Source organism: Lolium rigidum, chromosome 7, assembly GCF_022539505.1.
Source record: "Lolium rigidum isolate FL_2022 chromosome 7, APGP_CSIRO_Lrig_0.1, whole genome shotgun sequence".
In the NCBI taxonomy this organism is placed as follows: Eukaryota; Viridiplantae; Streptophyta; class Magnoliopsida; order Poales; family Poaceae; genus Lolium; species Lolium rigidum.
Window position 1 is genome coordinate 3,272,418 of NC_061514.1, and position 25,779 is coordinate 3,298,196.

The 25,779-nt window shown below is 43.4% G+C and overlaps 2 protein-coding genes across 2 annotated transcripts; one reads left to right on the forward strand and one right to left on the reverse strand.

Moving 5' to 3' along the window:
* Nucleotides 1-649: 649 nt before the first annotated feature.
* LOC124669765 lies at nt 650-1,290 on the forward strand. Its single transcript, XM_047206312.1, has 2 exons — nt 650-820; nt 988-1,290. Exons 1-2 carry the CDS (start codon nt 650-652, stop codon nt 1,288-1,290), a joined length of 474 nt encoding a protein of 157 aa, XP_047062268.1.
* A 349-nt stretch (nt 1,291-1,639) lies between these two features.
* On the reverse strand, nt 1,640-7,065 carry LOC124673989 (probable potassium transporter 15). Its single transcript, XM_047210031.1, has 10 exons — nt 6,608-7,065; nt 5,720-5,948; nt 5,367-5,621; nt 5,192-5,242; nt 4,838-5,098; nt 4,496-4,548; nt 4,190-4,304; nt 3,756-4,010; nt 3,123-3,645; nt 1,640-2,589 (listed from the first exon to the last, which is right to left on the reverse strand). The coding sequence occupies exons 1-10, from the start codon at nt 6,905-6,907 to the stop codon at nt 2,073-2,075; spliced, it is 2,559 nt and encodes an 852-aa protein (XP_047065987.1). The 5' UTR covers nt 6,908-7,065; the 3' UTR covers nt 1,640-2,072.
* Between the last annotated feature and the right edge of the window lie 18,714 nt (nt 7,066-25,779).

Below are 25,779 nucleotides of genomic sequence, written 5' to 3' on the forward strand. Positions count from 1 at the left end.
AATGAAAACATTGAGCCAGACACAAGTGCTGGCACGCTTAGCTTATTTGTGAATTCATGGAAATTATTAATGGGCTTGCTAATATCTTACAATTTGCAGTTTTAGGAATTTTTATCGATTTTGCTAATTCTCAGTTACAATTTTAGGCTTTAATATTAGAATCGCAAGTTGAATACATGAAAGATCGTTTAACTTTTCTTGTTGATGCCATCTGTCAAATGTCTCGCGCTCAGATGTACATATCCTCAACTTCAAACGTGTACACGAGTATTTTGTTTCCTTCGGCCCGTTCGGAACACGTCATGTACGTACGTGCGCTCGCACGAGAGGCGGGCAGCCATGGGCGCACCCAAGATTGCTTTTTCTTCTTTCTTTTCCAGGCGAAATCTAACGAGTATGGCTGCCGCACCACACAACCGGCGACAGTTTTGCACGCACCGGCGACGACTACAGTGATTCGTGGTGTCGTGCACCGCAGCGCGTCTGGACGGTACACGTCTCACTTCACCTCTTCCCTTCGCCCCGTCCATGCTGTGATGTGCATGCACACTCGGCCTATAAAACCAGCATTGGCACCTCTCTCGTCCTCACCATTGTCTACTCAACTGCAAGCTCACTGATCCAGTTTCCTTCACCAAGACCCAGCTCAATGGCTTCTTCTTCCGTGCTGCCAATTGGAGGAGGCGTGGGCGCCGCCGTGCTGACCGGCGGCACAGCTGCCGGCAAGGCTCTTGCTCCCAGGCCGTGCTTCCGCGCCGCTCGCCCGCACGCCGTCAGCGGAGGCCGCCTCCGCGTGCAAACCCCTCCCAGATCGTCTCCGGTAGGTATATGTAGTTTGTATACACTCACTTTTGTGTGTTCTCTAACTTCTCTGAGATATGACCATTGGTTCATTCGTACGTTCGGCAGGCGTACAAGAACGCCGCGAACGCCACCGACGACGCCATCCAGAACGTCAAGGGGGTGGCCGGGAAGGCGGCGGACAAGGCCTCGGACGCGAAGAACAGCGCGGCGGAGACAGCGGGGAAAGCCTCTGGGAAGGCGCAGAATATGTCCGAGGGCGCCACGGGCAGCGCCGGCGATGCTAAGGACAGGGCGGTGGAGGGTGCCAAGAGCGCCGGCGACAGCATGACGGAAACGGCCAAGGGTGGCGTGAGCAAGGTGGCCGAGACGGCACGGGACCTCGGCGGGAAGGCGAAGCAGACGTCAGAGGAAGCGTGGGACGCGACCAAGGACGCCGCGCAGGACGTCGCAAACAAGGTCGCCGCCGCGGCTAAGGATCTGAGCTGAACATTTGCTAAAATTTTACAGTTCTGTCAGATCATAGGAGCTCTGTAATATAATGCTTTCGAATGCACCTTTTCAGCTGTGCGTCCCAATGTCTACTGTCTCAAAAGAAATACGAAGTGCTAGCGTTAACTTTTAACTGCAGATGTTTGGACATACCATGATGCAAGTCTGAATCAACAGAGATATTTATGTGTGGATGAGAAGGCAGATGGCAAGCCATCACTGTCCAGAGTAGAACTAAAAGCTCCTGGAAGCACCGTCAAATACTGTTGCTAACATGCACTCGTCCTTAATTTCAAACACCAACATAAATTTGCACGTCCTTAGACAGGACGAAAGGCAAACTATAGAAATTCCAACCAACACATCAAAAAGTTGTCATAGCAACACTGCCTGATCGGCGTACATGTACATATGTCATATATGACCTAATGATCCTTTTTCAGCTAACACTCTGCCTTTTGCAGATATCAAAACTGGCCTCACACAATCAAAGAAGTACACAACAATCTGCTGCACAAGGGAAATACTATACAGGTTAATACATCATCATGTGATGTGCCTGCTGCCACAATGTCGTCTACACTTCGACACTGTACACAAAATTACAGGAGATACGTGTTCCTACTGTCCTAGTTATCGCCTTCTGAATAAAACCAGAAGCGAAGTGTCGTCTTTTGCCAATCGCCATTGTCGTTTGTTTTTATGGTTAGTGTGATCTCTAGTAGATAAGTAGATCGCCATGAACAAAACAACCAGTGCTGAAACGGTAGCTTCCGCATTCACACATAGGAGGTCAAGCGAACCTGCAGCAGATTTGAGTGCGGAATGCTCATCGACACAACCGCCCTGCGACAATTGTTCCTCAAGAACGCGAAGAAGTAGTTTATGGTCAACTTCTTGAAGAACCAGGAGTCCTTCCTGGCTTTGACGATGGGGTTGTCAATAAGATAGACAGCTCCAGTTTGCTTCGCCTGCTTGATGAATGCGAGCTCCAGCTCAAGGTTCTCTGTGTAACCCAGTACAGGATCTTGAGGCGTTGAGCAGCTGGGTGATTCAGGAATCGCTTCATTTGTAGGCGCAAAGTCCACCATGAGAGGGACATCAAGCGAGTAGAGGCTACCGTTTGCTGCTGTGATTATCCGTGTAGGCGTTGTTGGCTCATCATCAGAGTCGATATCATCTTCACTCTGTAGGGACAACTCTACAGCCTCCCGTTGTATGAACTTCTCAAGACCTTCTATCAGAAGGCGCTCAAATGTGTTATGGTGCTCCTGTTTCTTGTCTTTGTAACCGTATCTGTGTTATGGTACTATTTGCATGTTAAATTAGAAGTAAATAAACTACTAAGACCAACAATTATCCCCAAGCAAAAAAGTAATGTTAAGCACTTAAGCCTCTTCGTAATAATGTTATAAACCAGATATTAGTGGGTAGTAGTAAATAATCATGGATCAATGCAATCATGTTTGAAGATTTTACCAGACCAAGGCCCGTAACCAACCAGATTCGGTGTATTCTGATTTAGCGTTTCATTTCGTTTTACTCTATACATTCTACTGTATTTCTTTAGCGTTCTATGAGAATGTGAGCCTATTATGGAACCAACCATTTCAAGTCAGTAAGACCAGTAACTGGCTGTGTCTGATGTTTTCGGTAGAAATGGGTAAAGTTGGGAATAATAGATAAAATTACATCCATGTCCTCGATTTGCTAGTGCTAAAACCTATTATTATGTGGTGGGGGAAGCACACACACAATGTGGATTATATACCGTAGTACTTGTAACTCAGATGGATCATGAACCTAATCTAATGAGTCCATGTACATACCTGGCAATACAGCGGAACATGTGATAGCTCCTTGAGCAGACACGTTGGAAGAGAAACCTTTCACTTTGGGGAACCACAGGCACTGGCACATTCCTTATGCACACGAATACGATTATCGAATGGATGGCGGGGAGCGCGGTCAGAAAATGACCAAAAGTTGCAGGAACTCCTTTCACTATCTCACTATACACCAAGCCTAGTCCAGGCGCTCTCATGGTGCCAAGGTTGGGGCCCAATTTTCTCATTAAATCCTTTGAAAGCTTCTGTCTGACTTCACTGTCATACTTCAGCTTGCTTCCATAGTTCCAGATGAACATAATCATGAGAAGACCAGATGCATAGACCAACAGTGCCCAACCTCCATCTCCGACACTACTCAGAGCTGATGAGAGGAAAATCAGCTCCAAGAAGAGGAATGTGGTAAGAAATGATATCACCTTAATAATATGGGCTTCCCATATTAAAAGCATTATGATTGTTACATAAAGCGTGGCCATTATCATCACCCCAAGTTCAGCTATGGCTGTTCAAGATGGAACAGTTGGTTAGCATATTGAAGTGTTACAGCATATTGCATAAGCAGAGAGGCAAGCAAATTGGCATAAAAGTATATCTCCGGTTCATTTTTATTACCGTATGCATTGCCGACATCATATGTGCTTCTGAATAGCACAATAAATCCCAAACAGGAAGCCAACAAAAGCCAGTTTACGACAGGAATGTATATCTTAGCCATGAATTTTCGAGACGTGTGAACAATTTTGAGTCGAGGAAAGCAACCAAGTGAAATTGACTGCTTTAGGCATTGAAATATAGCAATCGTCATTGTCCTACTGGCAATCAGTGCAGCTAAATTAGCAAGCAAGAAAACAGGCCAGAAAGCTCCACCTGCATAGAGAATACAGCGTAATTAGTCAGAGTAAATACACTGGTGTAATACATGATACCAGCCAATTAAACACAGAAAAATTGATGTATGTAACCACAGCATATGGAAGAATCACTAATGGAGTTCATTCATTAGAACATGAGAAGACTGGCTAGATGTTTAGCAACCTTCAACTTACTTGGAATAGATGAAAAGAAGATATGTTCGGATGACTTCTGTTTTGCAATGAGGAAAGCAGCTTGTCCTAAATATGCCAAGACAAGGCAAGGAAGAACAAGAAGAACAAACATAGACTGCAAAGGAGAACCCAGGTGGATTTAAATATAGTCAAGAGTAGTGGATACATTAAGCATATCCGTTTTTATATTATATAAAACTGAGCATAAAAATACTAAGGTGTTTATAGGAAATTTTAACTGCAGATAGAACATCATCTACAGGTAATGGAAATAAAAATAATAGTTTCATAAACTCGTGATAATACCTGAACAAATCGTACAGGAAAGTAGCAAAGATTTGCAAAGATAGCCTCAGATCCTGCAGGATAGTTGGATTGAATAAGTATAAGTGAGTTTCATAGAATGTGTTAACAAAAAAAGTTCCCTTTTTAACCAAGAGTTTAAGACAAAAGTTCTGAAGTAACACACTGCATTCTAACACAGCAGGAATCCAAATTCATCATAGAAATGTCTCGAAATTAAAGCATGCAAGCAAATTACACAAGGAAAAGCAAAAGAGAACTGAGATTGTAAGCTGAAAAGATAAGTTTGTGTGGAAAAATCAAATGATCCTTACTCATTAGAGGTAAACAAGCTAAGATCTTTACCTGTTGCGCACAAAAGACAACCACCAAGGGACAGCCAGGCCTGAAAGGGATTCTTCCCAAAATAATAAATAGCGTATAGAGGATTAAATGCCTTGAAAGCTGCTGGGCCATATCTACTGAGATTGCATATGCCGATTCCTCCAAGACAGCAAAACCAGATCAGCAAACAAGGGCCAACCACAAACCCAATTTTGCTAGTGGCATACCTCTGTAGACTATATAAGATTACAAGAAGTGCAATAGAAATCATCACCACAACATCTGCAAACAATGCTAGACGAAATTAGAAAGGGGAACTAGCATAAATTACAAATAAGTAACTTACTTCACTGCCATTAGATAATGTAAATTCACCTTGTGAGGCATTCGGTATCCCAACTTTCAAGCCACTCACAGCAGACAACACTATTTAATGATAAAAAAAAAGTTAGTGAACAATATAGTTCCGAATAAACTACAATCACACAGAAAGGAAAAAATATGATATTAAAAATTGAGCGCATAGTACACATATGAAGAAAAAATAAACCTGACATTGCTGGTGTGATAACTCCATTGGATATAAACATGGCAGTTCCAAACAGCACTAGGCCTAGAAGTAACTTCTTCATCAATAGTGAAGATTCAAGTTTCTCCTTTACTTTTATGGATCTCTCAAGCTCAGCTGTGGGAAGTTTGAGACGGAAACTTGACATCCTCTTCTCAGCCTGAGCCTGTACTTGGCTTGGAATGAGACTGACTTTTGCATTTCTACAAATTAAAGAATACATGGCAAATATCCCACCTGCAGAGTCATGAAATAACTGAAGGATGTTAAGCCTCTAACAAACCCATGTATAAAAGGTTCGACCTTACTAACTCAATTCACAACCTGGGATATACCTTCACCATCATCATTGGCCCAAAGGACAACCAATACATACTTCACCAATGGCATCAATATCAGAGTATACAGAACTAGTGAGAGTGCTCCGAGAACATCCTCCTCCCCAAGAATAGGGTACTTGTTAAACATGACATCAAATGTATACAACGGACTAATGCCAATGTCTCCAAAAACAACAGCAAGAGTCTGAAGAGCAAGAAATACTGTCCTGCCAAGATCAAACTCCTGCACATGTAAATGAAACAGATAAACCATATATGAGATAGTGAAGGAAACATGATAAAAGTAAAAAAAAAAAAATCTTTATTTAACGTGGAGACATATTAGGATCTACATACATGCATTTAATGTCCATTTAGGATCTACATGCATATTACTTTAAGAGATGCCTATATTGTATATAGGCCGAAAGAACCTAAGTTTTTATGAAAGAAAAGTTGCCCAGAGTCCATGCACAACAAAAAAGACGACAGATAACAAACATCCTTTTCCGCAGTGACCGTTGGTCACACATCCAGATTATCAGTCCAATCAAGAAGCACAGAAAGTTTGCACAAGGAATTAATTTTGCATGTAAAATTCTATAAAACACTTGATGTTTCTAGTCGACCACACGTTTATCCGGTTATCCCAGCATAGCCATTCCGAACCACCATTTGATTACTGATCATTAGCGAATTACTAATTTCCCAATCCAATTTTACACACCGAGCCGAGAGTAACCAAATCAGCACCCAACGATCGTCACAACCCCTGCCATTGCACGCGTACAGCAAAGCTACCAGCACAGAATGTCAGAAGCAAGCACATCGCGTGAAACGCAAAACAACGCTACGAGCATATATGTGAGGAAGGGAACAAGAGGGCAGAAGCAGAGGGGAGACCTCGTAGTCCTCGAGCGGCTGCGCGACGGAGACCTCGTTGCCCTCGACGTCGAACCAGTCGACGGAGGGCCCGGTGCGGATGAGCTTCTGCCTGGCCTCCTCCCGCTCCTCCTCGCCGTCGTCGTCGTCGCCGTCGTCGTTTTCGTCCTCGGACTCGAAGCTGCCGCCCCTGCCGACGGGCGCGGGCCCTCCCGGCCGGGCCTCCTCCTCGCCCTCCTCCTCCTCGCCCGCGGACACCCAGCGCCACTCCATGGAGGGCGCCTTGCGCATGCTGCCGGCCGCCGACGACTCCGCGGCCATTCCCGATCGGATCGACAGGACAGGAAGTTTTCCGGGAGGAGAAAGAAAAGAAAAGAATTGGGTTCCCGTTGTTGCGTGTCCGGAGGTGGGATGTCTGGGTCTGGGAGCGGAGGGGGGAGCGAGAAAACCGGAGGCGAATGGGGCGATGGTGGTGGTGGTGGTGGTGGTGGTGGTGGAGTGGAGCGGGGCGGCGAGCCAGCCAGCGGTTTGGTTCGCGGGAGACGGGTCGCTGCTGAGGTGGCGGCACGTGCGGACCACATGAGCAGATCCAATCCCCATTCGACCATGATTAATGAATTCTTTTAGAAAGTGTACTGTGTCCAGGATCTTATTTGAGATACCGTTACTTTCATTCCTGAGGGAATCACCCAACAAAATTGAGACCAAGGAATCACCAATTTTATGTAGTTCCCTCCCTTTCAATTAACTTGGTTGAAGAAAGTACCAAGATGTGACCTCCGTTCGCTCTCCTTTAATAAAAATCATCAAATAACCGAGTGGTTTGTAAGAAAATAAGTTTTCACATTTAAAAATATGCTGGTTTTATAGTTTTTAGGCAAGTTTTAGAACTTGGCCTAGTAATGATGTCGGTTTGACACTAGATAATACCCCGCGTGTTGCTGCAAATAACCCAACAAATAATTTAGATTTTCTCGATGCAATTGAGGTGTGATATCAATAAGAAACCATTTGTACGATCTTATAAGGACAAAATGCTTGCATATCACTAAGCCTCCGCAAAACCACACACAATTGCAGTTCTTATATTAAAATAGCCCTTGAAGAATAAGTCAAGAGATCATAACAAAACACACTTGAAGAACTATTAATGTAAAAATACCATACCATGGGAGATTTACTTGTACATATCCTATATCCTATAGAAGAAACATGCCTCGTTCAATTAAACTGAATTTTAGTACAGCCTTTTGCAAAACTGTGTCGTCTCAACTCCAATCATCTAAAATGATGTGATGAAAAAGGATGGGGCACAAAAATAATCGGAATTTGGTTTATGCACTCAAACATATTTATGTGCATCTCGTCAACAATACATGTAGCTCTTTGTTAATGTTAAACACGCACGGTTCAGTATAGCGTTCAGCCATTGAGCCTAATTTTTTTATCAACAAATATTGAACAGAGATAAGTATCACCGAGAAGGGTGCACCTTCAAGATCAACAATAGAGAAGTCACATATATGGTTTCCAAACACCCTTGTATATATCTTCACTACAATAAGTAAACCGCGTTAACTCAATTTTACACCCTGATACGTCCAAAACGTATCTACTTTCCCGAACACTTTTGCTATTGTTTTGCCTCTAATTTGTGTATTTTGGATGCAACTAACACGGATTAACGATGTTTTCAGCAGAACTGTTCTGGTGTCTCGTTTTTGTGCAGAAATCCAACTTTCAGGAAAAACCTCGGGATTTTGACGAAGCCTATTTTCCCAGAATACTGACGGAGCCGGAAGGACAATTGAAGTGGAGGCCCGAGGGCCCCACACCATAAGGCGGCGCGGCCTAGGGGGCCGCGCGGCCCTATGGTGTGGCCCCCTCGGCGGCCTCCGACGCCCTCCTTCGGACTACTTATTCGCCTCGACCCGAAAACGCACGGGGAGAAGTCGAAGTCGCCGTAAACCCTCCGGAACGCCGCCACATCGCGAAACTCCGTCTCGGGAGCCGAAGTCTCCTTTCGGCACTCCGCCGGGACGGGGAATTGGAGGAGATCATCGCCGCCATCACCGCCAACGCCTCTCCATCAACCAGCCATGTTTCCCCCATCCATGTGTGAGTAATTCCCCGCTTGTAGGCCGAATGGGATGGTAGGGATTGGATGAGATTGGTCATGTAATAGCATAAGATTGTTAGGGCATAGTGCCTAGTGTCCGTAATTGGTACTTTTATGATATTGTTGCAACTTGTTATGCTTAATGCTTGTCACTAGGGCCCGAGTGCCATGATCTCAGATCTGAACATGTTATTATTTCATCATGATATTCATTGTTTATGGTCTTACCCGCAAGTTGTATACACTTGTCGCTGTCCGGAACCAATGACCCCGAAGTGACGAAATCGGGACAACCGGAGGGAATGGCAGTGACGTGAGGATCACATGTGTTCACGGAGTGTTAATGCTTTGCTCCGGTACTCTATTAAAAGGAGTACCTTAATATCCGAGTAGTTTCCCTTGAGGCCCGGCTGCCACCGGCTGGTAGGACAAAAGATGTTGTGCAAGTTTCTCATTGCGAGCACGTACGACTATAATTGGAACACATGCCTATTGATTGATTAGTACTTGGCACCGTTTTATTATTATCTCGCAAATGCCCCGCTATGATTGTTACATGAGTTTCTCTCATCCATGCAACGCCCGTCATCCGTCCCCGTGCCTACGATATTTTAATCCTGCTGTTTACTAAAATCACTACTGCTGTCTTTGTTACTCTGCTGCTTGTTATTTCACTACTGCTACTCGCTATAAAACTGTTACTATCGATAAACTCTTGCGAGCAAGTTCTGTTTCCAGGTGCAACTGAATTGACAACTCCGCTGTTAAGGCTTTCAAGTGTTCTTTGTCTCCCCTTGTGTCGAATCAATAAATTGGGTAATACTTCCCTCGAAGACTGTTGCGATCCCCTATACTTGTGGGTCATCAAGACTATTTTCTGGCGCCGTTGCCTGGGAGCATAGCTTTATTTGGAAGTTCACTTGGATTGATATTGTTCGCTGCAAATTCTCCATCATGGGTAAAACTCGCGATACTAAGGTCGCCATATTACCATCCACTACAAGAAAAGGTACAACTCTGAGTACCTCTGCTGCTCTTGATTCACCATCTGTGATTGATAAACTTGTTTCACCGCCACATGCTTCAAATGCCGGTACTTCTGCTGAATCTGAAAACTCTCATAATACCGATAATATTTCTGCTGTGCTTGATGATAGTGGTTCATTGGGAACTTTTCTAGATGCTTCAATTGCTAGGTCTAGACAAATTGAAAATACCGAAACTCCCGATGCTACTACACTCGTTAATTCACCCGAACTTGAATACTCTAGTGATGATCTTGATGAAGATTATGTGGAACTTGATGATGATTTTATTGAAAAATGCAATGCTACTACCGATGCAAGAAAAATTAAAAAGTTGCTTGCGGAACATACCGTTAGATATAAACTCGTCTCCCGATCCTAAATTTGCCACATCTCCTATAAACATTAGGGATAAAGATTATGATTTCTCTCTTGATCTATCTCATATAGCTATTGTTGAGAAAACACCTTTTTGTGGTACTGAAAAAGAAAGTGTCTGTTGAACACATGACTGAGTTATCTACTCCGAGTAGCTTGTTTTCCGATGATGTTAAGAAGCGTACTTACTTTGTTGCTAAAATCTTTCCATTCTCATTAAAGGATGACGCTAAAACTTGGTATAATAGTTTGCCACCTAGCTCTATTAAAATTCCAAAAGAATTGCTTGTTGTTTTCTTCCGGAAATACTTTCCTGCTAGTGCTCAACATGCTGCTTTGCAGAGAGTTTATAATTTTGACCAGGGAGATGAAGAGAAATTGCCTGAGGCTTGGGCGAGATTTTGCTCTCTTATTAGAGCTCCGCTCGACCATGATTTAGAAAAGCATGATCTACTTGATATATTTTATAGTGGACTAACCATTGAGTCTAGGGCATACCCGGATAGTTGTGCTTGGTTGTGTTTTCGGAAAAGAACTCCGGACGAAGTCGAAGAATTATTGGCTAAAATAGGCCGGAATTATGATGATTGGACTACGCCTGAACCAACTCCAACGCCAATAGTGAAGAAGAGGGGTTTAATTAAATTGAATGATGAAGATATGAGGGAAGCCAAGAAGTCTCTCAAGGAGAAAGGTATTAAATCTGAAGATGTGAAGAATCTACCTCCTATAGAAGATATATGTGAGATAAATCCCCCTTCATCCATGATTGAGGTACATTCCCTTCAACGCTTTACTAGAGAAGATATTCCGTATTCAAAACCTCCTGCGCAATGCTTAGATGAGTTTGATAATTATATTGTTAAGCAAGAAAATTTTAATATGAGAGTAGAGAATCATCTAATGGAAAATTCTCAAGCTATTAGTCAATTGCATGATATTGTGGAGAGAACCTCCAATGATGTTAAGATGCTTGTTAAACATTTTCATATGGTTCAAACTCAAATTGATCAACTCACTAAAGTGCAAAATGACTTGCTAGGAAATAATTCTAAAGAAAAACATGCTTATGAAGTAACAACTAGAGGTGGTGTCTCTACCCAGGATCCTCTATATCCTGAAGGGCATCCCAAAAGAATTGAACAAGATTCTCAACAAACTAAAACTAGTGCTCCATCTAAGAAAAAGAAGAAGAAACATAAGAGTGTTGTAGAATCCTCTCGAACCTGCTAATGATCCTAATAGTATTTCTATTTCGATGCTGAAACCGAAAGTGGTAATGAACATGATAAAGATAATGATAAGAATGATACTCCTGATAAAGAAGAGGTTGAAGAAGAACCCGAAAAGCATGCTAAAAATAAAAAGTATACTAAAGAAGATTTTATTGCTGAGAAACATGGTAATGAAAGAGAACCTTGGGTGCAAAAGCAAATGCCTTTTCCTGCTAAGAAACTAAAATCAAAGGAAGAAGAACACTATAATAAATTTTGTGATTGGATGAAACCTTTATTCTTGCAAATCCCTTTGACTCGATGCTATTAAATTGCCTCCTTATTCAAAGTATATGAAAGATATTGTTACTAACAAAAGGAAAATCCCCAATGAGGAAATTTCCACTATGCTTGCTAATTACTCTTTCAATGGCAAAGTTCCGAAGAAGTTGGGCGACCCAGGTATACCTACTATTCCTTGTTCTATTAAGAATAATTATGTTAAAACTGCTCTATGTGACTTGGGCGCCGGTGTTAGTGTTATGCCTTTTTCTCTTTATAAGAGACTTTACTTAGATAAGTTGATACCTACTGATATATCTTTGCAAATGGCTGATAAATCTACTGCTATTCCTGTTGGTATATGTGAGGATGTTCCTGTTCAAGTTACTAATAACTGCTTGATATTAACTGATTTTGTTGTGTTGGAAATGCTCGAAGACGATAATATGTCTATTATTCTTGGGAGACCTTTTCTTAACACCGCAGGGGCTGTTATTGATTGCAATAAAGGAAAGGTTACTTTCAATGTTGATGATAAGGAACACACCGTCTATTTCCCAAAGAGGATTGAAAAAGCGTGCGGAGTTAATACTATTTCTCATGTGAGAACTATCAAAGTGGGAACCATCGATTGTCCTATATATGAGCCTAAAGAAGAATATCAAACTCTTGTGATTGGATCCATATCAATACAATTCAAGGTAACATGATTGATTTGAGGTTTATTTCTTCATATGCTATGTAAAATTTATTTGGTGGCAAGACTTGATCAACCTTGTTAACAAATACCTTTTATATGCATATAGGAGGTAAATAACATCTCTTTCTTCCTCCTCTTGCTTTAGTTGCTGTAGCATTTTTAATTTGCAAAGTTTCTTAGTTGATTTGAGATTTCAAAAATTTTCCTGGCCAGTAATAATAAACTTAATACCCAGAAATGTGCATTTTTCAAAGTTTTCAAAAATTCGCGAAAATTACACCGTTGGTCCTATTTTTCGACGAGGCACCTGGGAGCACCAGAGGATGACCTGTGGGGCACCACAGGGTGCCACACCACAGGCCGGCGCGGCCAGCAAGGGGGGCGCGCCACCCTGTGGTGTGGGCCCCTCCTTGCCCCACTACTTCATCTCTTTCTCCCAGCATCTTCTCTCTCCCGAAAAAACTCGAACCAACTTTCTCTCACTCGCGTTTTTGCTCAAGAGCTCAGGATTTTTCGATCTCTTTGCTCAGCCCAGATTTCTGTTTGAAATTTGGCACATTTGCTCTCCGGTATGTGACTCCTTCGATTATCCAAGTAGAATTTTGTTTGGTTGAGTATATCTTGAATATTTTGCTGCTGTAGGTAACATGTTTAGTGAGCTTGCATGCTTGTTCTAAGTGGTAGAAACTAGTTTTGATGCATGATTAGTACTCTAGCAAGTTCCTATGGTAGTTTCCCTCAATTATATGTCACCAAATCAAGTTTTATATTGTTTGTTGAAAATTTCAGAAAATGGAAGGAGGTAGGCACCAACTCAACCAACATGAGTTGGAGGTGCCACAGGTCATGAGAGTTCACCGAGAAGAAGGAGTATATCCCACTTACTATCCGTGTGCGGATTTCATGAGAAGTGTAGGGATCTTGCAGGACGTCCAAAATTTAATCTCTCGTGCAGGATTGGATGATTTTGTTGATGGGGAACCATGCCAATATGTGAAACTGACTATGTCAGTAGTGCAAGATTTTAAATTCAATTGGTCACGATCTAACCCCATGGTTCGAGTACAAAATTTATAATAAAACTGTCAACTTGCCATTCGGTGATTTTTGTGCAAGCAATCGAGTGCCGCAATGGGGATCATGCGAGAAGATAAAGGGATCGCCGCAAGAGCTCTTGGACCTCTTCAAGATGATTTGTCATGGAAGGAGCTTCTCGGAGGATGATGGTAAAATCAGTAGTATTCATTTCCCAGCTATTCGTTACTTCGCTTATTTCATTACCAAGTGCGTTCTAGCGAGAAAGAATGGAGGTAAAGTAACTATCCCGGATCTAGCCTTTCTAGCTGCTGCATTACAAGGTAATAGGACTTATAACTTGGGAGCTTTGATAGCCAACGAGACTTGCCATTAACCGTGAGAAAGGAGGAATTTGTGGGGGTCTCATCGCCTCTCGCTTATTAGCTATGCATAATGTAGGACCTCACCATCTTGATATTCCGCTCCCCATGGAGAAACTTGACATAGCTTCCATGATTAAGCATGAATTTCTTTCAGTTCGTCTAATTTAGGGAACCTGTCTTATAGAATAACATTTTACAAGAAATCTTGGACAAGGACTAAGAAAGTTGAAAAATTAGTAGGATTGCCTGCACTTTCTCTGTTTAACCTTGATTCCAGGGAGGATTGGTCAGTCACGGAAAGTGCGGTTAACGCATACATCGAGGGAGGAAGCCATCGTGCACGAGACAACACGGATGAGGTCGAGGAACACCTCGACTCGTCATCCGATGCAGCAAGCTCTTCGCATCCACAAGCTGGGTATGAGGAGCCCCCACGCTTTTCTTCTGCATCGGTACCTTATTATGACTACTCCATGTATGATCCACCGGCGTGGAACCCAGACCCTCGATGGGGTTGAACTCCATTTAGGCCAAAAGCCTAAGCTTGGGGGGAAGGTATACCGGCATCACTCATTCCTTGCATGTTATGGTTGCTGGATACTTGTATATACTTGTTTAGTTTGTTTGAGTGGTTTTCTAATGAGAGGAAGATGATATAGTGCTGCCTGAAAACAGATTCTGGGCTGTTACCGTAAAAATTCGTGCGCACAGCCAGAAAGTTATTTTGCGAAGCCAATTTTTGTGCAGGTTCCCAAGGTTATTATCTAACTTTCATTAGTTGAACACTTTTTGAACTGAGCAACGTAAGATTTTTGTAAAAATCGATTTCTGTACTGCTTGTCGGGTTTTGGCAGATTTCTGCCATCTCGCTTTTCTCGTGTTTCTTTTAGTTTTCTATTTCTTGCTTTCACTTTGTTTCTTTCCCAAAACACAAAAAGACCAAAAATATTTCTTTTGTTTCTCTTCACCATTTGTTTATCTTGGTTTCTTGCATTTGTTTCGCTTTATTTGCTATTGCTAGTTTGCTATAAGAAAACCCAAAAAGATTTTGCTTTGTTTGCTTGTTTCCTTTTGTTCTTATTCTCAAATTCGAAAACACCAAAAATATTTGCTGTTCTTCTTTGGTTTGTAAAGTTCTTTATGAGTTCAATGGTCTTCGGTGGCTGGAGCGTGGTTTTCGTTTCATATTATCCAAGCTACACAAGTGAAAAGGCAATAATGACGATCTACGACAATCTGATTGTGGTGAGAGGCTGGTATGAACTCTATTTGTTTTCATTTTTGTACATATACTCATCCATGTGAGCATGCTTAGTTGGTTCATGTGAGGTATATGTTATTTAAGAAAGTTTAGTAGTTCATGATCTCTCATGTTAGCTCCAATCTATTAATATGAGTAGCATGTCATGGATGTTTGCTTGCATTGTTTTATTCATAAGTAAGTATGGCATTGTGGTATCCTCCTCTGAATAATTCATTTATATCGACTTGGCACATGCTCACGCATGCATATGACTGAACAAAAGTCAATTAAGCCTCAATGATTTACATTGCTTCGAGTTCTTGTATCACTTTTATGCCTCGGTTAATTTATTTTGTCGCAAGCATGATTATGACGATTCATTGCTCTCTTGATTTGTCGCTCCCTAGTCTTTTGCTAGCCTTCACTTGTACCGAGCGGGAACGCTGCTCGTGCCTCCAAACACATGAAAACCAAGTTATTCCAGAGTGTCCACCATAAATACCTATGCATGGCATTTCAAACCATTCCAAGTAAATTCTCATGCGCTACCTTTAAAACCTTCAAAATGCTTCTCAATTTGTGTTAATGTTTCATAGCTCATGAGGAAGTATGTGGTGTTTAGCTTTCAACCTTGTCATTTACTTTTGACGGACTCTCATATGGACTAGTGGCACATCCGCTTATCCAATAATTTTGCAAAAAGAGCCGGCAATGGGATTCCCGATCCCGAATTAATTAACTTAATTAGACACTCCTCCATGGTTTGTGATTGTTGGACGGCACCCGAAGGATTCGGTTAGCCATGGCTTGTGTAAGCAAAGGTTGGGGGAGTGTCATCATCATAATAAAACTAAACTAAAAAGGCACTCCTTCATGGTATGTGATTGTTGGCAGGCACACGAGGATTCGGTTAGCCATGGTTTGTGTAAGAAAGGTTGGAAGGAGTGCCACATAAAAATGCAAATAATTCATGGGAGCCGCTCTTGAAAGTCCGGTTGGCGAGGTAGTTGATGTACCCATTACCATTCGTTGACAACAACAAACACCTCTCAAAATAATTTTACTCCTGCTTTACAAATGAAAAGCTCTAGCGCATGTTAATCCCTGCTTCCCTCTGCGAAGGGTCAATCTTTTACTTTTATGTTGTGTCTCCATCCTTTATTTGAGCACTTTCTTGAGAGCACAACTATCATTATTAGTATAATATGCTTGTCTCAAAATATGATTGATTGTGGTATAACTTTGATGCCTTTATCTTTGACAATCACTACTTCTAGTCTTTATATGAACTCCAGAGGTGCCCGGGCATTTATGTTTTGCCGATCAAATACAGGCAAGCGAGATACCACTTTATCATACTCTCTTATGAACATTTCAATCCTGCTTATATACATGATTCCTGATGCTTATTATTAATTGTTGGTACCTCTTCATGATTGACATAGCTGTTAGATGATCTCATTTGCATGTACCTTATTATGAACTGCTCAAGTATTAGCCATATCATGAGAATATATACATCATATGAGCAAATGTGTTCGTGAAAGTTCTTTTATCGCTCGGTTGTTAACCGAATTGCTTGAGGACAAGCAATAAGCTAAGCTTGGGGGAGTTGATACGTCCAAAACGTATCTACTTTCCCGAACACTTTTGCTATTGTTTTGCCTCTAATTTGTGTATTTTGGATGCAACTAACACGGACTAACGTTGTTTTCAGCAGAATCTGTTCCGGTGTCTCGTTTTTGTGCGTAAATCCAACTTTCAGGAAAAACCTCGGGATTTTGACGAAAGGGCCTATTTTCCCGGAATACTGACGGAGCCAGAAGGACAATTGAAGTGGAGGCCCAAGGGCCCCACACCATAAGGCGGCGCGGCCTAGGGGGGGCCGCGCGGCCCTATGGTGTGGCCCCCTCGGCTGGCCTCCGACGCCCTCCTTCGGACTACTTATTCGCCTCGACCTGAAAACGCACAGGGAGAAGTCGAAGTCGCCAGAAACCCTCCAGAACGCCGCCACATCGCGAAACTCCGTCTCGGGAGCCAGAAGTCTCCGTTCTGGCACTCCGCCGGGACGGGGAATTGGAGGAGATCATCGCCGCCATCACCGCCAACGCCTCTCCATCAACCAGCCATGTTTCCCCCATCCATGTGTGAGTAATTCCCCCGCTGTAGGCCGAAGGGGATGGTAGGGATTGATGAGATTGGTCATGTAATAGCATAAGATTGTTAGGGCATAGTGCCTAGTGTCCGTAATTGGTACTTTTATGATATTGTTGCAACTTGTTATGCTTAATGCTTGTCACTAGGGCCCGAGTGCCATGATCTCGGATCCGAACATGTTATTATTTCATCATGATATTCATTGTTTATGGTCTTACCTGCAAGTTGTATACACATGTCGTTGTCCGGAACCAATGGCCCCGAAGTGACGTAAATCGGGACAACCGGAGGGAATGGCGGTGACGTGAGGATCACATGTGTTCACGGAGTGTTAATGTTTTGCTCCGGTACTCTATTAAAAGGAGTACCTTAATATCCAGATAGTTTCCCTTGAGGCCCGGCTGCCACCGGCTGGTAGGACAAAAGATGTTGTGCAAGTTTCTCATTGCGAGCACGTACGACTATAATTGGAACACATGCCTATTGATTGATTAGTACTTGGACACCGTTTTATTATTATCTCGCAAATGCCCCGCTATGATTGTTACATGAGTTTCTCTCATCCATGCAACGCCCGTCATCCGTCCCCGTGCCTACGGTATTTTAATCCTGCTTGTTTACTAAAATCACTACTGCTGTCTTTGTTACTCTGCTGCTCGTTATTTCACTATCGCTATCTGCTATAAAACTGTTACTATCGATAAACTCTTGCGAGCAAGTCCGTTTCCAGTGCAAGCTGAATTGACAACTCCGCTGTTAAGGCTTTCAAGTGTTCTTTGTCTCCCCTTGTGTCAAATCAATAAATTGGGTAATACTTCCCTCGAAGACTGTTGCGATCCCCTATACTTGTGGGTCATCACACCCCTCGTCGAATCTAAGAAAGAAACAAAACATCGGACCTGCAACAACAAAACCATGTGTGGATTGCAACAATAATTTTCGAGTCGAGCCAAGCTAAGGTTTTGATCTTGTTATGTTAATGAGTCGAGTCAAGCAAGCTCGCTAACTAACGAGTATCTGTGAGTTGAGTCAAGTTGAGTCGAGCTGGCTCGATATCCACCGCTATGGTCGGACGGCTATCTTCGCCATCACTTATCAAAATGCCAACTCCACTTAGAACTCGAACATCGTCGCCCCCTTCATCTTTCTATGCATTCACATCCCAAGAAGAAAATAAAGCCCAACCTGGTCCCCATCGATGTGATAAAGAAGGTGATGAAGAGGGATAAAGATGAGATATAGTTGTGCGGATATCCAACTCTGTGCGGGGCGATGGGAATAGAGCATACGCAGAGCAACAAATTTAAATGCACAAACGTCTGCCCACCTTCACCGATTCTTGTGTAATCCATTTGCTATTTTGCCATAGATTGTGGTGCAGAGCAAGAGGTTCTCAAGAGGAGATCATGAATTAGGAATCTTGAATGGAAGATAATGGGAGGAGGCATGCATTGAGGGGAATAAATATTAAGATAAATGGGAGGGAAGATGTGTGGCCACGCGGCTGGATGTGCTTGCTATATGTCGTTTTCCCCCTTTTCATAAGTGGGGGATTTGCTTTGGTGGCCAGTTAGGGAGAAAATGATTAAAAAAAATTACCACATTTGAGACAATTTTGTCACATAACTACTATTTTTGGGGGTTTTTTGACGCATAAATACCTCTTTGGGGTGGGTATGAGACAAGGGGCATTGATTTTAACAATTAGGCATCTTAATACATTTTCTAACTATTTGGGCCCACCGTCAGGTCTACGTGGCAAATGAAGGCGGTGGGGCATCTAACAGATTGCACACCGTTGGGAAATCCCAGGAGGAATGTATGATGAGCACAGTAGCAAGTTTTCCCTCAGTAAGAAACCAAGGTTTAATCGACCAGCATGATAAATGCGTAACTTCTGAAGGTGTTGCTAGCTGACTTGTGGCAGGGCGCACTACCGACGTCAGCAAAAACGTGGAACCTGCATACAATACAACCAAAATAATTTTCCCCAACTTACAGTGAGGTTATCAATCTTACCAGTTTTGCTCAGAACAAAGAATTAACTGTATAGTGTGGAAAGAGATGTTTGTTTGCAGTGAAATTAAAGAGAGCAGTGCTTACAGTAAGTAAACATAACATGATGATTTTATCAGTGTAAAAGAAAGGACTGGGTGACAAGGGATTAAATTGTCAATGCCTACGGGTTATAGGCTAGGGTTTAGTTAAAAGTAGAGGGCAAGTAGATCTCGAAGGTTTCAGCCGAAAAGTACTCGACGATTACGAAAACTAGGGTTTGTAAACAATGATTCGATGATCTTCTCGTCCCTCGACTCCCCTTTATATAAGAGGTGGAGCCGAGGGTTTCGTTTTGTACAAGTTACATAGTCCGGGACGGTTTCTAACTCATCCCGCCAGATTACAAACAACACTTCCTATTACAACTCTACTTTCCTTAATATATCTTGGGCTCTCGAACCTTCTTATTCTTCGGGTAGTGGGCCTTCATTAAACCCCGGGTACTATCTTTGGCAGGCCCATTTGGGATGCCTATGTCAGTAGCCCCCGAGATTTTGCTTGAATCGTAGAGTCAGGGAAAATCTCCACTGTTTATTTTTATTCGACAATTTAAACTTTTCTATATTTCTTTATATAAATTTCTATATTGTACAGGGATATTGGTAGTTGGGGCTAGTTCATCTGACGGATCGTGTACTAGTTAACCGCTCTAGTGGCAATCCGCAAAAACCTACTTCAAGATCACGTCCCCGGACATGATCTCGGGATACCGGTGCAAACTTCGACAGTGCCGCTTAAGGTCTTACCATTCCGTCGAGTCCCGAGTCAAATTTATCGAGTACCTAACGCGTCCGTTAGGATTTTTCTTCGTATCCGTTGATACGGATAAAAGTAGCAGAGCGCAGTCTTCGGCGATGCCACGCCCAGCAGAACGGATCCGGGGTCTTACCTTCGCAAATTTGCGGCATTCGGAAATTGATCGCAACTTTGGCGTTCGAGAATATATTGTCGAGTGCTTTTCCGACTGTTGGAATGGCACATTTTATCGAGTCAAATATGACTTATATTAATCTCCCGATGGGAGTATATGTAGAGTTAATTATAACTCGAAATATACTCTCTTGCTTTTCTATCTTTCTTTCTTTTCCTTTTTAAATTTCATCGGGCACGCGAACAGCGTTCCCGATGGGAGTAGCCCCCGAGGCTACAGCCAAGAACTTGTGCTTGGTTGTAGGCTCAACATTTTAGTCCACCTTGTCGCTATATTGCCATTATTTCCCGATATTCTCTCTTTAAACCTCTTTTTTTTTATCTTTCGGGTGCGCGAACAGCGCTCCCGATGGGAGTAGCCCCCGAGGCTACAGCCAAGAACTTGTGCTTGGTTGTAGGCTCCCGCAATTTCTATATTGCCATAGTCGAAATTTTACTTTTATCGAAGTAGCCCCCGAGCATTTGGGCAAAAACTTGTTTCTGACCAAAGGCTCCCGAAGTATTCAAATAACTTCTCCTCGTCGCCATTCTCCTTTTATTTTTCTTGTCGACATACTTTCCTTTGTCAAATTCACTTCAGCTCTATTAATAGTCGGGATTTTTCTCGCCTTGTGGGTCCATTGTTCCCACCACGTTGACACGTCGTGCAAGTGGGGGACACACGTCCTCCGCTTTTCCCGGCGCACGTACGGTAACGCCCGTGTCTGTTCCACTTCAGTAAAAATACCTTTTTACCCTCTTATCTACTAGATCTTTTTTCACCACATGATTTCTTCATCCAACGGTTCATTACTTCTCCCGAAGCCTATATAAACCTTTCTTCAACCTCGGTCCACTCCTTCGCTTGCGCCGCACATCTGTTCCCCTCTGCAAAAACTTCCCTTGCGCCCAACTCTGTGATCTTCCGCACGCACAAGCATTGCTTTTTCCAGAGGCCGTTGATGCCACCGCGCACGCGACTCACTCGCCACAGTACCCCGGAATCCAAGATGGCCGCTGAAGATCTTGAGTGGGAGAGATCTAAAATCTCCAACCAAGACGTCAACATGCTGAAGAGGCTTGGCTTGATGAAGAAAGAAGACGCCATCCGCTTTCCCAACGAAGAAAGCTACCCCAACCCTCCAATGGAGTACCGGGTTAGTTTCGTTGATCATCTCATCCGCGGCCTTTCTACCCCAATTCACGATTTCCTCCGCGGCCTTCTCTTTGTCTATGGGATTCAGCTGCACCACCTTCATATTTCTATTTTCATCACCCTGTGCGAATGCTTCCTTGGAATCACTCCAAATTGGGTTCTTTGGAAACGCATTTTCTGCCTCCGCCGCAATGGCTCCCACAACGCCACTTATAACATAGGTGGTGTTGTTATTTGTGTCCGAACCGACGTTGATTACTTCGACGTCAAATTTCCCGATTCTGTCCAAGGATGGCGCAAAAGGTGGCTCTACATACACGAAGAAAGTGCCAACTCTGTAGAGCACAACATAGTCCCTTTTGACGGAAGTGCCAAAATTCAACGCCGCCGCTCCTGGGATGCTGAAGCTTCCGAAGAAGAGAAAAAGGCGACAGAAGCGCTTATGTCTCGTATTCATGAGCTTCAAAATACTCGAGGCAAAGAGCTTTCTGGTGTTCAAATCACTGCCTACTTTCTTCGGATTAGAGTGCAGCCTCTTCAGGCTCGCAAAAATCCCCTTTGGACATATGCTGGTGAAAATGACGCCAATAGGTTGTCGAAAGACCTTGCCGTGAAGGACTTGGAAAAGCTTATTCGAAGAATTTCCTCGCTGAGCAAGAGGGATCCTATTCCTTCCTCTTGCCGCGTGGAACCATACAGCTCCACCAATCCTCTCCCCAAGGTATTTTGTCTTCTCGAATTTTTATCTTGTTCCGAACTTTTCCTGCATCTCATTGTTTTGATATCTCTCTAATATTTCTTTTGTCGTTATATTTCCGCAGAACCATCCTACTATGGATTCTCTTCCTCCTCTTCCTGAAGGTGGAGATGTCGAGGAAAGGGCCGTTGTCGCCGATGACAACCAGGAGGCCCCCTCTTTTGTGGAATGAACCCGCGATTCTCGAAAATCTGCGGGATCTATTGAAAAGGATGCCGCTTCGAAGGTACTACCTCAGCACAATCTCCTCCTCCCGCTCGTTTCTCCAAAGAACAAAAGGAAAAGGAGTAATGTCGAAGATTCCGGGACCTCCCAACCCGAAGAAGCTGCTCCTTCACCGCGAAAGGCAGCATATGATCCATATATCGAGAGTCTCATCGCCTCGTAAGTTCCTTGTCTTTTTCTTTTTTATTTTTCTATTCGAAGAATTTTATTTGCCTTGCTTTTTATGCTGCCACCCTCTTTTTCTACAGTGATGATGATGAAGAAACACCAACTTTGGATGTGGCTGCTCGAACGAGTACGTCACATACTCTAGTTATTTCGGAGCCGCCAGTTGAAGGAGAGGAATCCTCGCCTCCTCAACAAAATGTCGGCGCATCTACTCCTCCTTCGAGCCCCCTTGTCCCTTCGCCAAAAAGGGCAAGGACTGAAGCAATTCCGGAGCCGAGTCTCCAATTGATTAGCTCTTCTAACCCTCTCTTGGATGATGTAAGTTCTCCATACTTTTGTCACTGTCTATACTTCCTCTATTTGCTTCTGAATGCCATTATATTTCTCTCATACCGAAATTTTCTTGCTTTGTCCTTTTCTTTCCTTAACAGCCCATGATCAAAGAGCTTATTCGCATCGGTGCTCAATTCATTGGGTATCGTGAATATGCTCACCAAACTGAAGGTGATGCCTTGCCGCTTTCTTTTGTACCATTACTCGTTACTCCTTTGTTGTCGATATTTTAACGAAGTTCTATCTTTCTTGGCAGAGAAAATGGCGGCTATCAACGAGCGTGCCAATGCACTAGCTCAAAAATTAGAGCAAAGTGAAGAGGCTCGTAAGAAGGCCGAATTAGACGCCGTTCAAGCTAGAGCAGAGGCCGACAAGGCCAAGACCGAAGCCGCTGGTGTCGAAGATCTTAGGAAGAGACTTCACGCTGCCGAGAATTCGCCGAGCGAGCATATAGCCGCACAAGCTGCTCGCGAGGAAGCGATCCTTAAGCGTATAAGGACGCAAAGTCGCCGCTTCCTCGCAAGTATCCGAACCACTTCATATCCTTTGTATTTTCTTTCTCGCATTCGCTTGTTGCTCAATAAGTTTCTTCCTTGACAGATAGAACATCTCAAGAGTTTGAACTTGAAGATCCCGACAATGATGACTCTTCTTGACGCCCTTTCCTTCCTCGAGTTTCATGGGTCGAGGCACGCGAAGGCATTGATCATGCCAAAGCAGTGGCTGTCGCGGCTCTTTCCTTATTTCTTCCCGAAGAAAGAGGAACCCGCAACTTTCCTTAACTTGGCCAAGTGCTTTGATCCACCAGAAGATCTTGGGCTGAAGGTGCGTCATGAGAATATGAAGGTCGCCGTTGAGAGCACTGTTGCCTTGGTAGCCGATAGCCAGCAAACTATCGACTGGGCGAAAGTTGGCGACACTGAGCGTATAGAGCAATCAAGGTGGAGGTCGCCGATCAAGGCAGCTAAGCCCAACACGAAGAAAATCCTGGCCTATCTCGGGATCACGCCGTCTTCGACTCCTAGCTCATCAAGGCCGGAGGTCTAGTTGAATGCCTCTTTGCTTTTTCTTTTAGCGTACTTCTTCCTTTTGGCGTTGTCGCCGTAGTGTTCTTTGGCGATAACCGCTTCCGTAGGTCCGTAGGAGGTCCTTCTTTTGTAATAGACATGTATATATTATGGGAATGAATGGAAACCTATCTTTACTCGTTGATTGATGTCGAAATATTTCTCTTTTTCCAGTTGATTTTTGACAATTATACGCCAACTCCAGCTCCTGGTCCTTCCAATATCTCGCCTTCTTCTCACTCAAAGAGAGCTTTTGCTGGTACTACACCCGCCGAAGATTCTTTACCGCAAGAATTGGATGAACTTCGGCAACAACTTCAGTATGCGAAGAAGCAAACACTTGTGATGATGGAGAAGTCTCGCAAATCATCTGAAGCCGAAAAAGTTGCACTTCAACAAGCTCACGAGGCCATGGCTGCCAGTGGAGGTTGCCGCTTCCGAGGCTGAAAAGGCAACTACTCGAGAAAATTTCATGCTCGAAATACCGAATGAAGCCGTGCAGTATATGTCGGGTATGTTTGTTTCGTTCTCACTATCTTCCGTCTTCATGCTACGTCTCTTGAAGTTTTCTCGTTTCTTTGTTTTCATAGGCTCCTTTACCGATACCGTTGCCGAAGAGGAAAGGGTAAATACTAGGACAAACCTCCTTGTTAACCTTTCCCTTGATCATGGCTCTCTGTTTTGGGCTACCCCGGAGAGGACCCGCCAAATTGTCAGATTTCAAGATCGCGCCTCCCAAACTCGCGACTTCCTTGACTTCTGTACCAAGACCTTGTCTATGGTTTATAATTCCATGTTTCCTCGAAACGTTCAACCAAAGACTCTTCTCGAGCTAATGGAAAAGTTTAAGGATGCCCACAGGATCCATGACTTTGTCAAAGCTCAACTGGTAGCTGGCGCCAGATTTGCTCTCATCATGCTTCAGATCTGCCACTCAAAGCTTGATCTGACCCAAGTTGTTGCGAGAGTCCATGAGAAGGTACGGCGCCGAAGAGTTGGTGTCGACCGTATTAACACGAAGGTTTCACCCATAGCCGAGGAAATGATTGAAGACCTTCTTCGGATGGATGCCGACTTTTTTGCAGATGGACATTATGCTGATTTTCTTGGTGCTGCTCCCGAAGAAGACAGGATTACCCTTGACAATATATTGAACCATGACTAATTTTTTCCTTTGGTAACTAATTCTTCCTTGTAAATCGTGATTGTGATTATATTGTGAAGCGAACATCATATTTCTATATTTGTCTAGCCCCCGAGTGTTTTCGGTGACTATTCGCGGTATTTGTATAGTGCGAGGTTTTGAACCAAGGCAATAATATGTAATTTTGGCGAATATCAGCCCCCGAGCTTCTTTATTTAGTACTATTTTGTATTTTTATTGACTCACGAGGTATTTTAATACCAAGGCGAGGCTTTTCTTTATGCGAGGAACTATATTGAAATTCGTCGGGTTGGAGATTTGAGCATGTCGAGAAAGAAAAGTTATATTGACACTATCTTTATTATATTGCAAGCACCACGAGCCCGCCTCATTAAAAACCTTTCCCGGCCCCACTCGGTGCCCCGAAAAAGGAAAAGAGTGCGTCTGAAAACTCGTGGGCGTTTCAATACATTGAAGTTTTACAAGGACTATATTTTAGCTCTAGGCGTAGAACCGCCTGAGTTGCGCCACGTTCCAGGGGTTTTGCTCCTCCACCCCCGTCTTCTTGTCCTTTATCCCGTATGCTCCTCCGCCGATCACTTCCGTGACAATATAGGGACCAAGCCATGGTGACTCGAGTTTTTCATGACTTTTTTGCGTGAGCCGAAGAACTAAGTCTCCCACTTGAAAGGATCTTGGCCGCAAACGTCGACCGTGGTAATTCTTCAAGTCCCGTTGGTATTTGGTTACCCTTGATAATACTTCGTCTCGAGCTTCGTCGAGTGCGTCTACGTCGTCTTCCAATGCTGTCCTTGAAGCTTCTTCATTATACCCCGTGACTCTAGGGGAGTCGTGCTC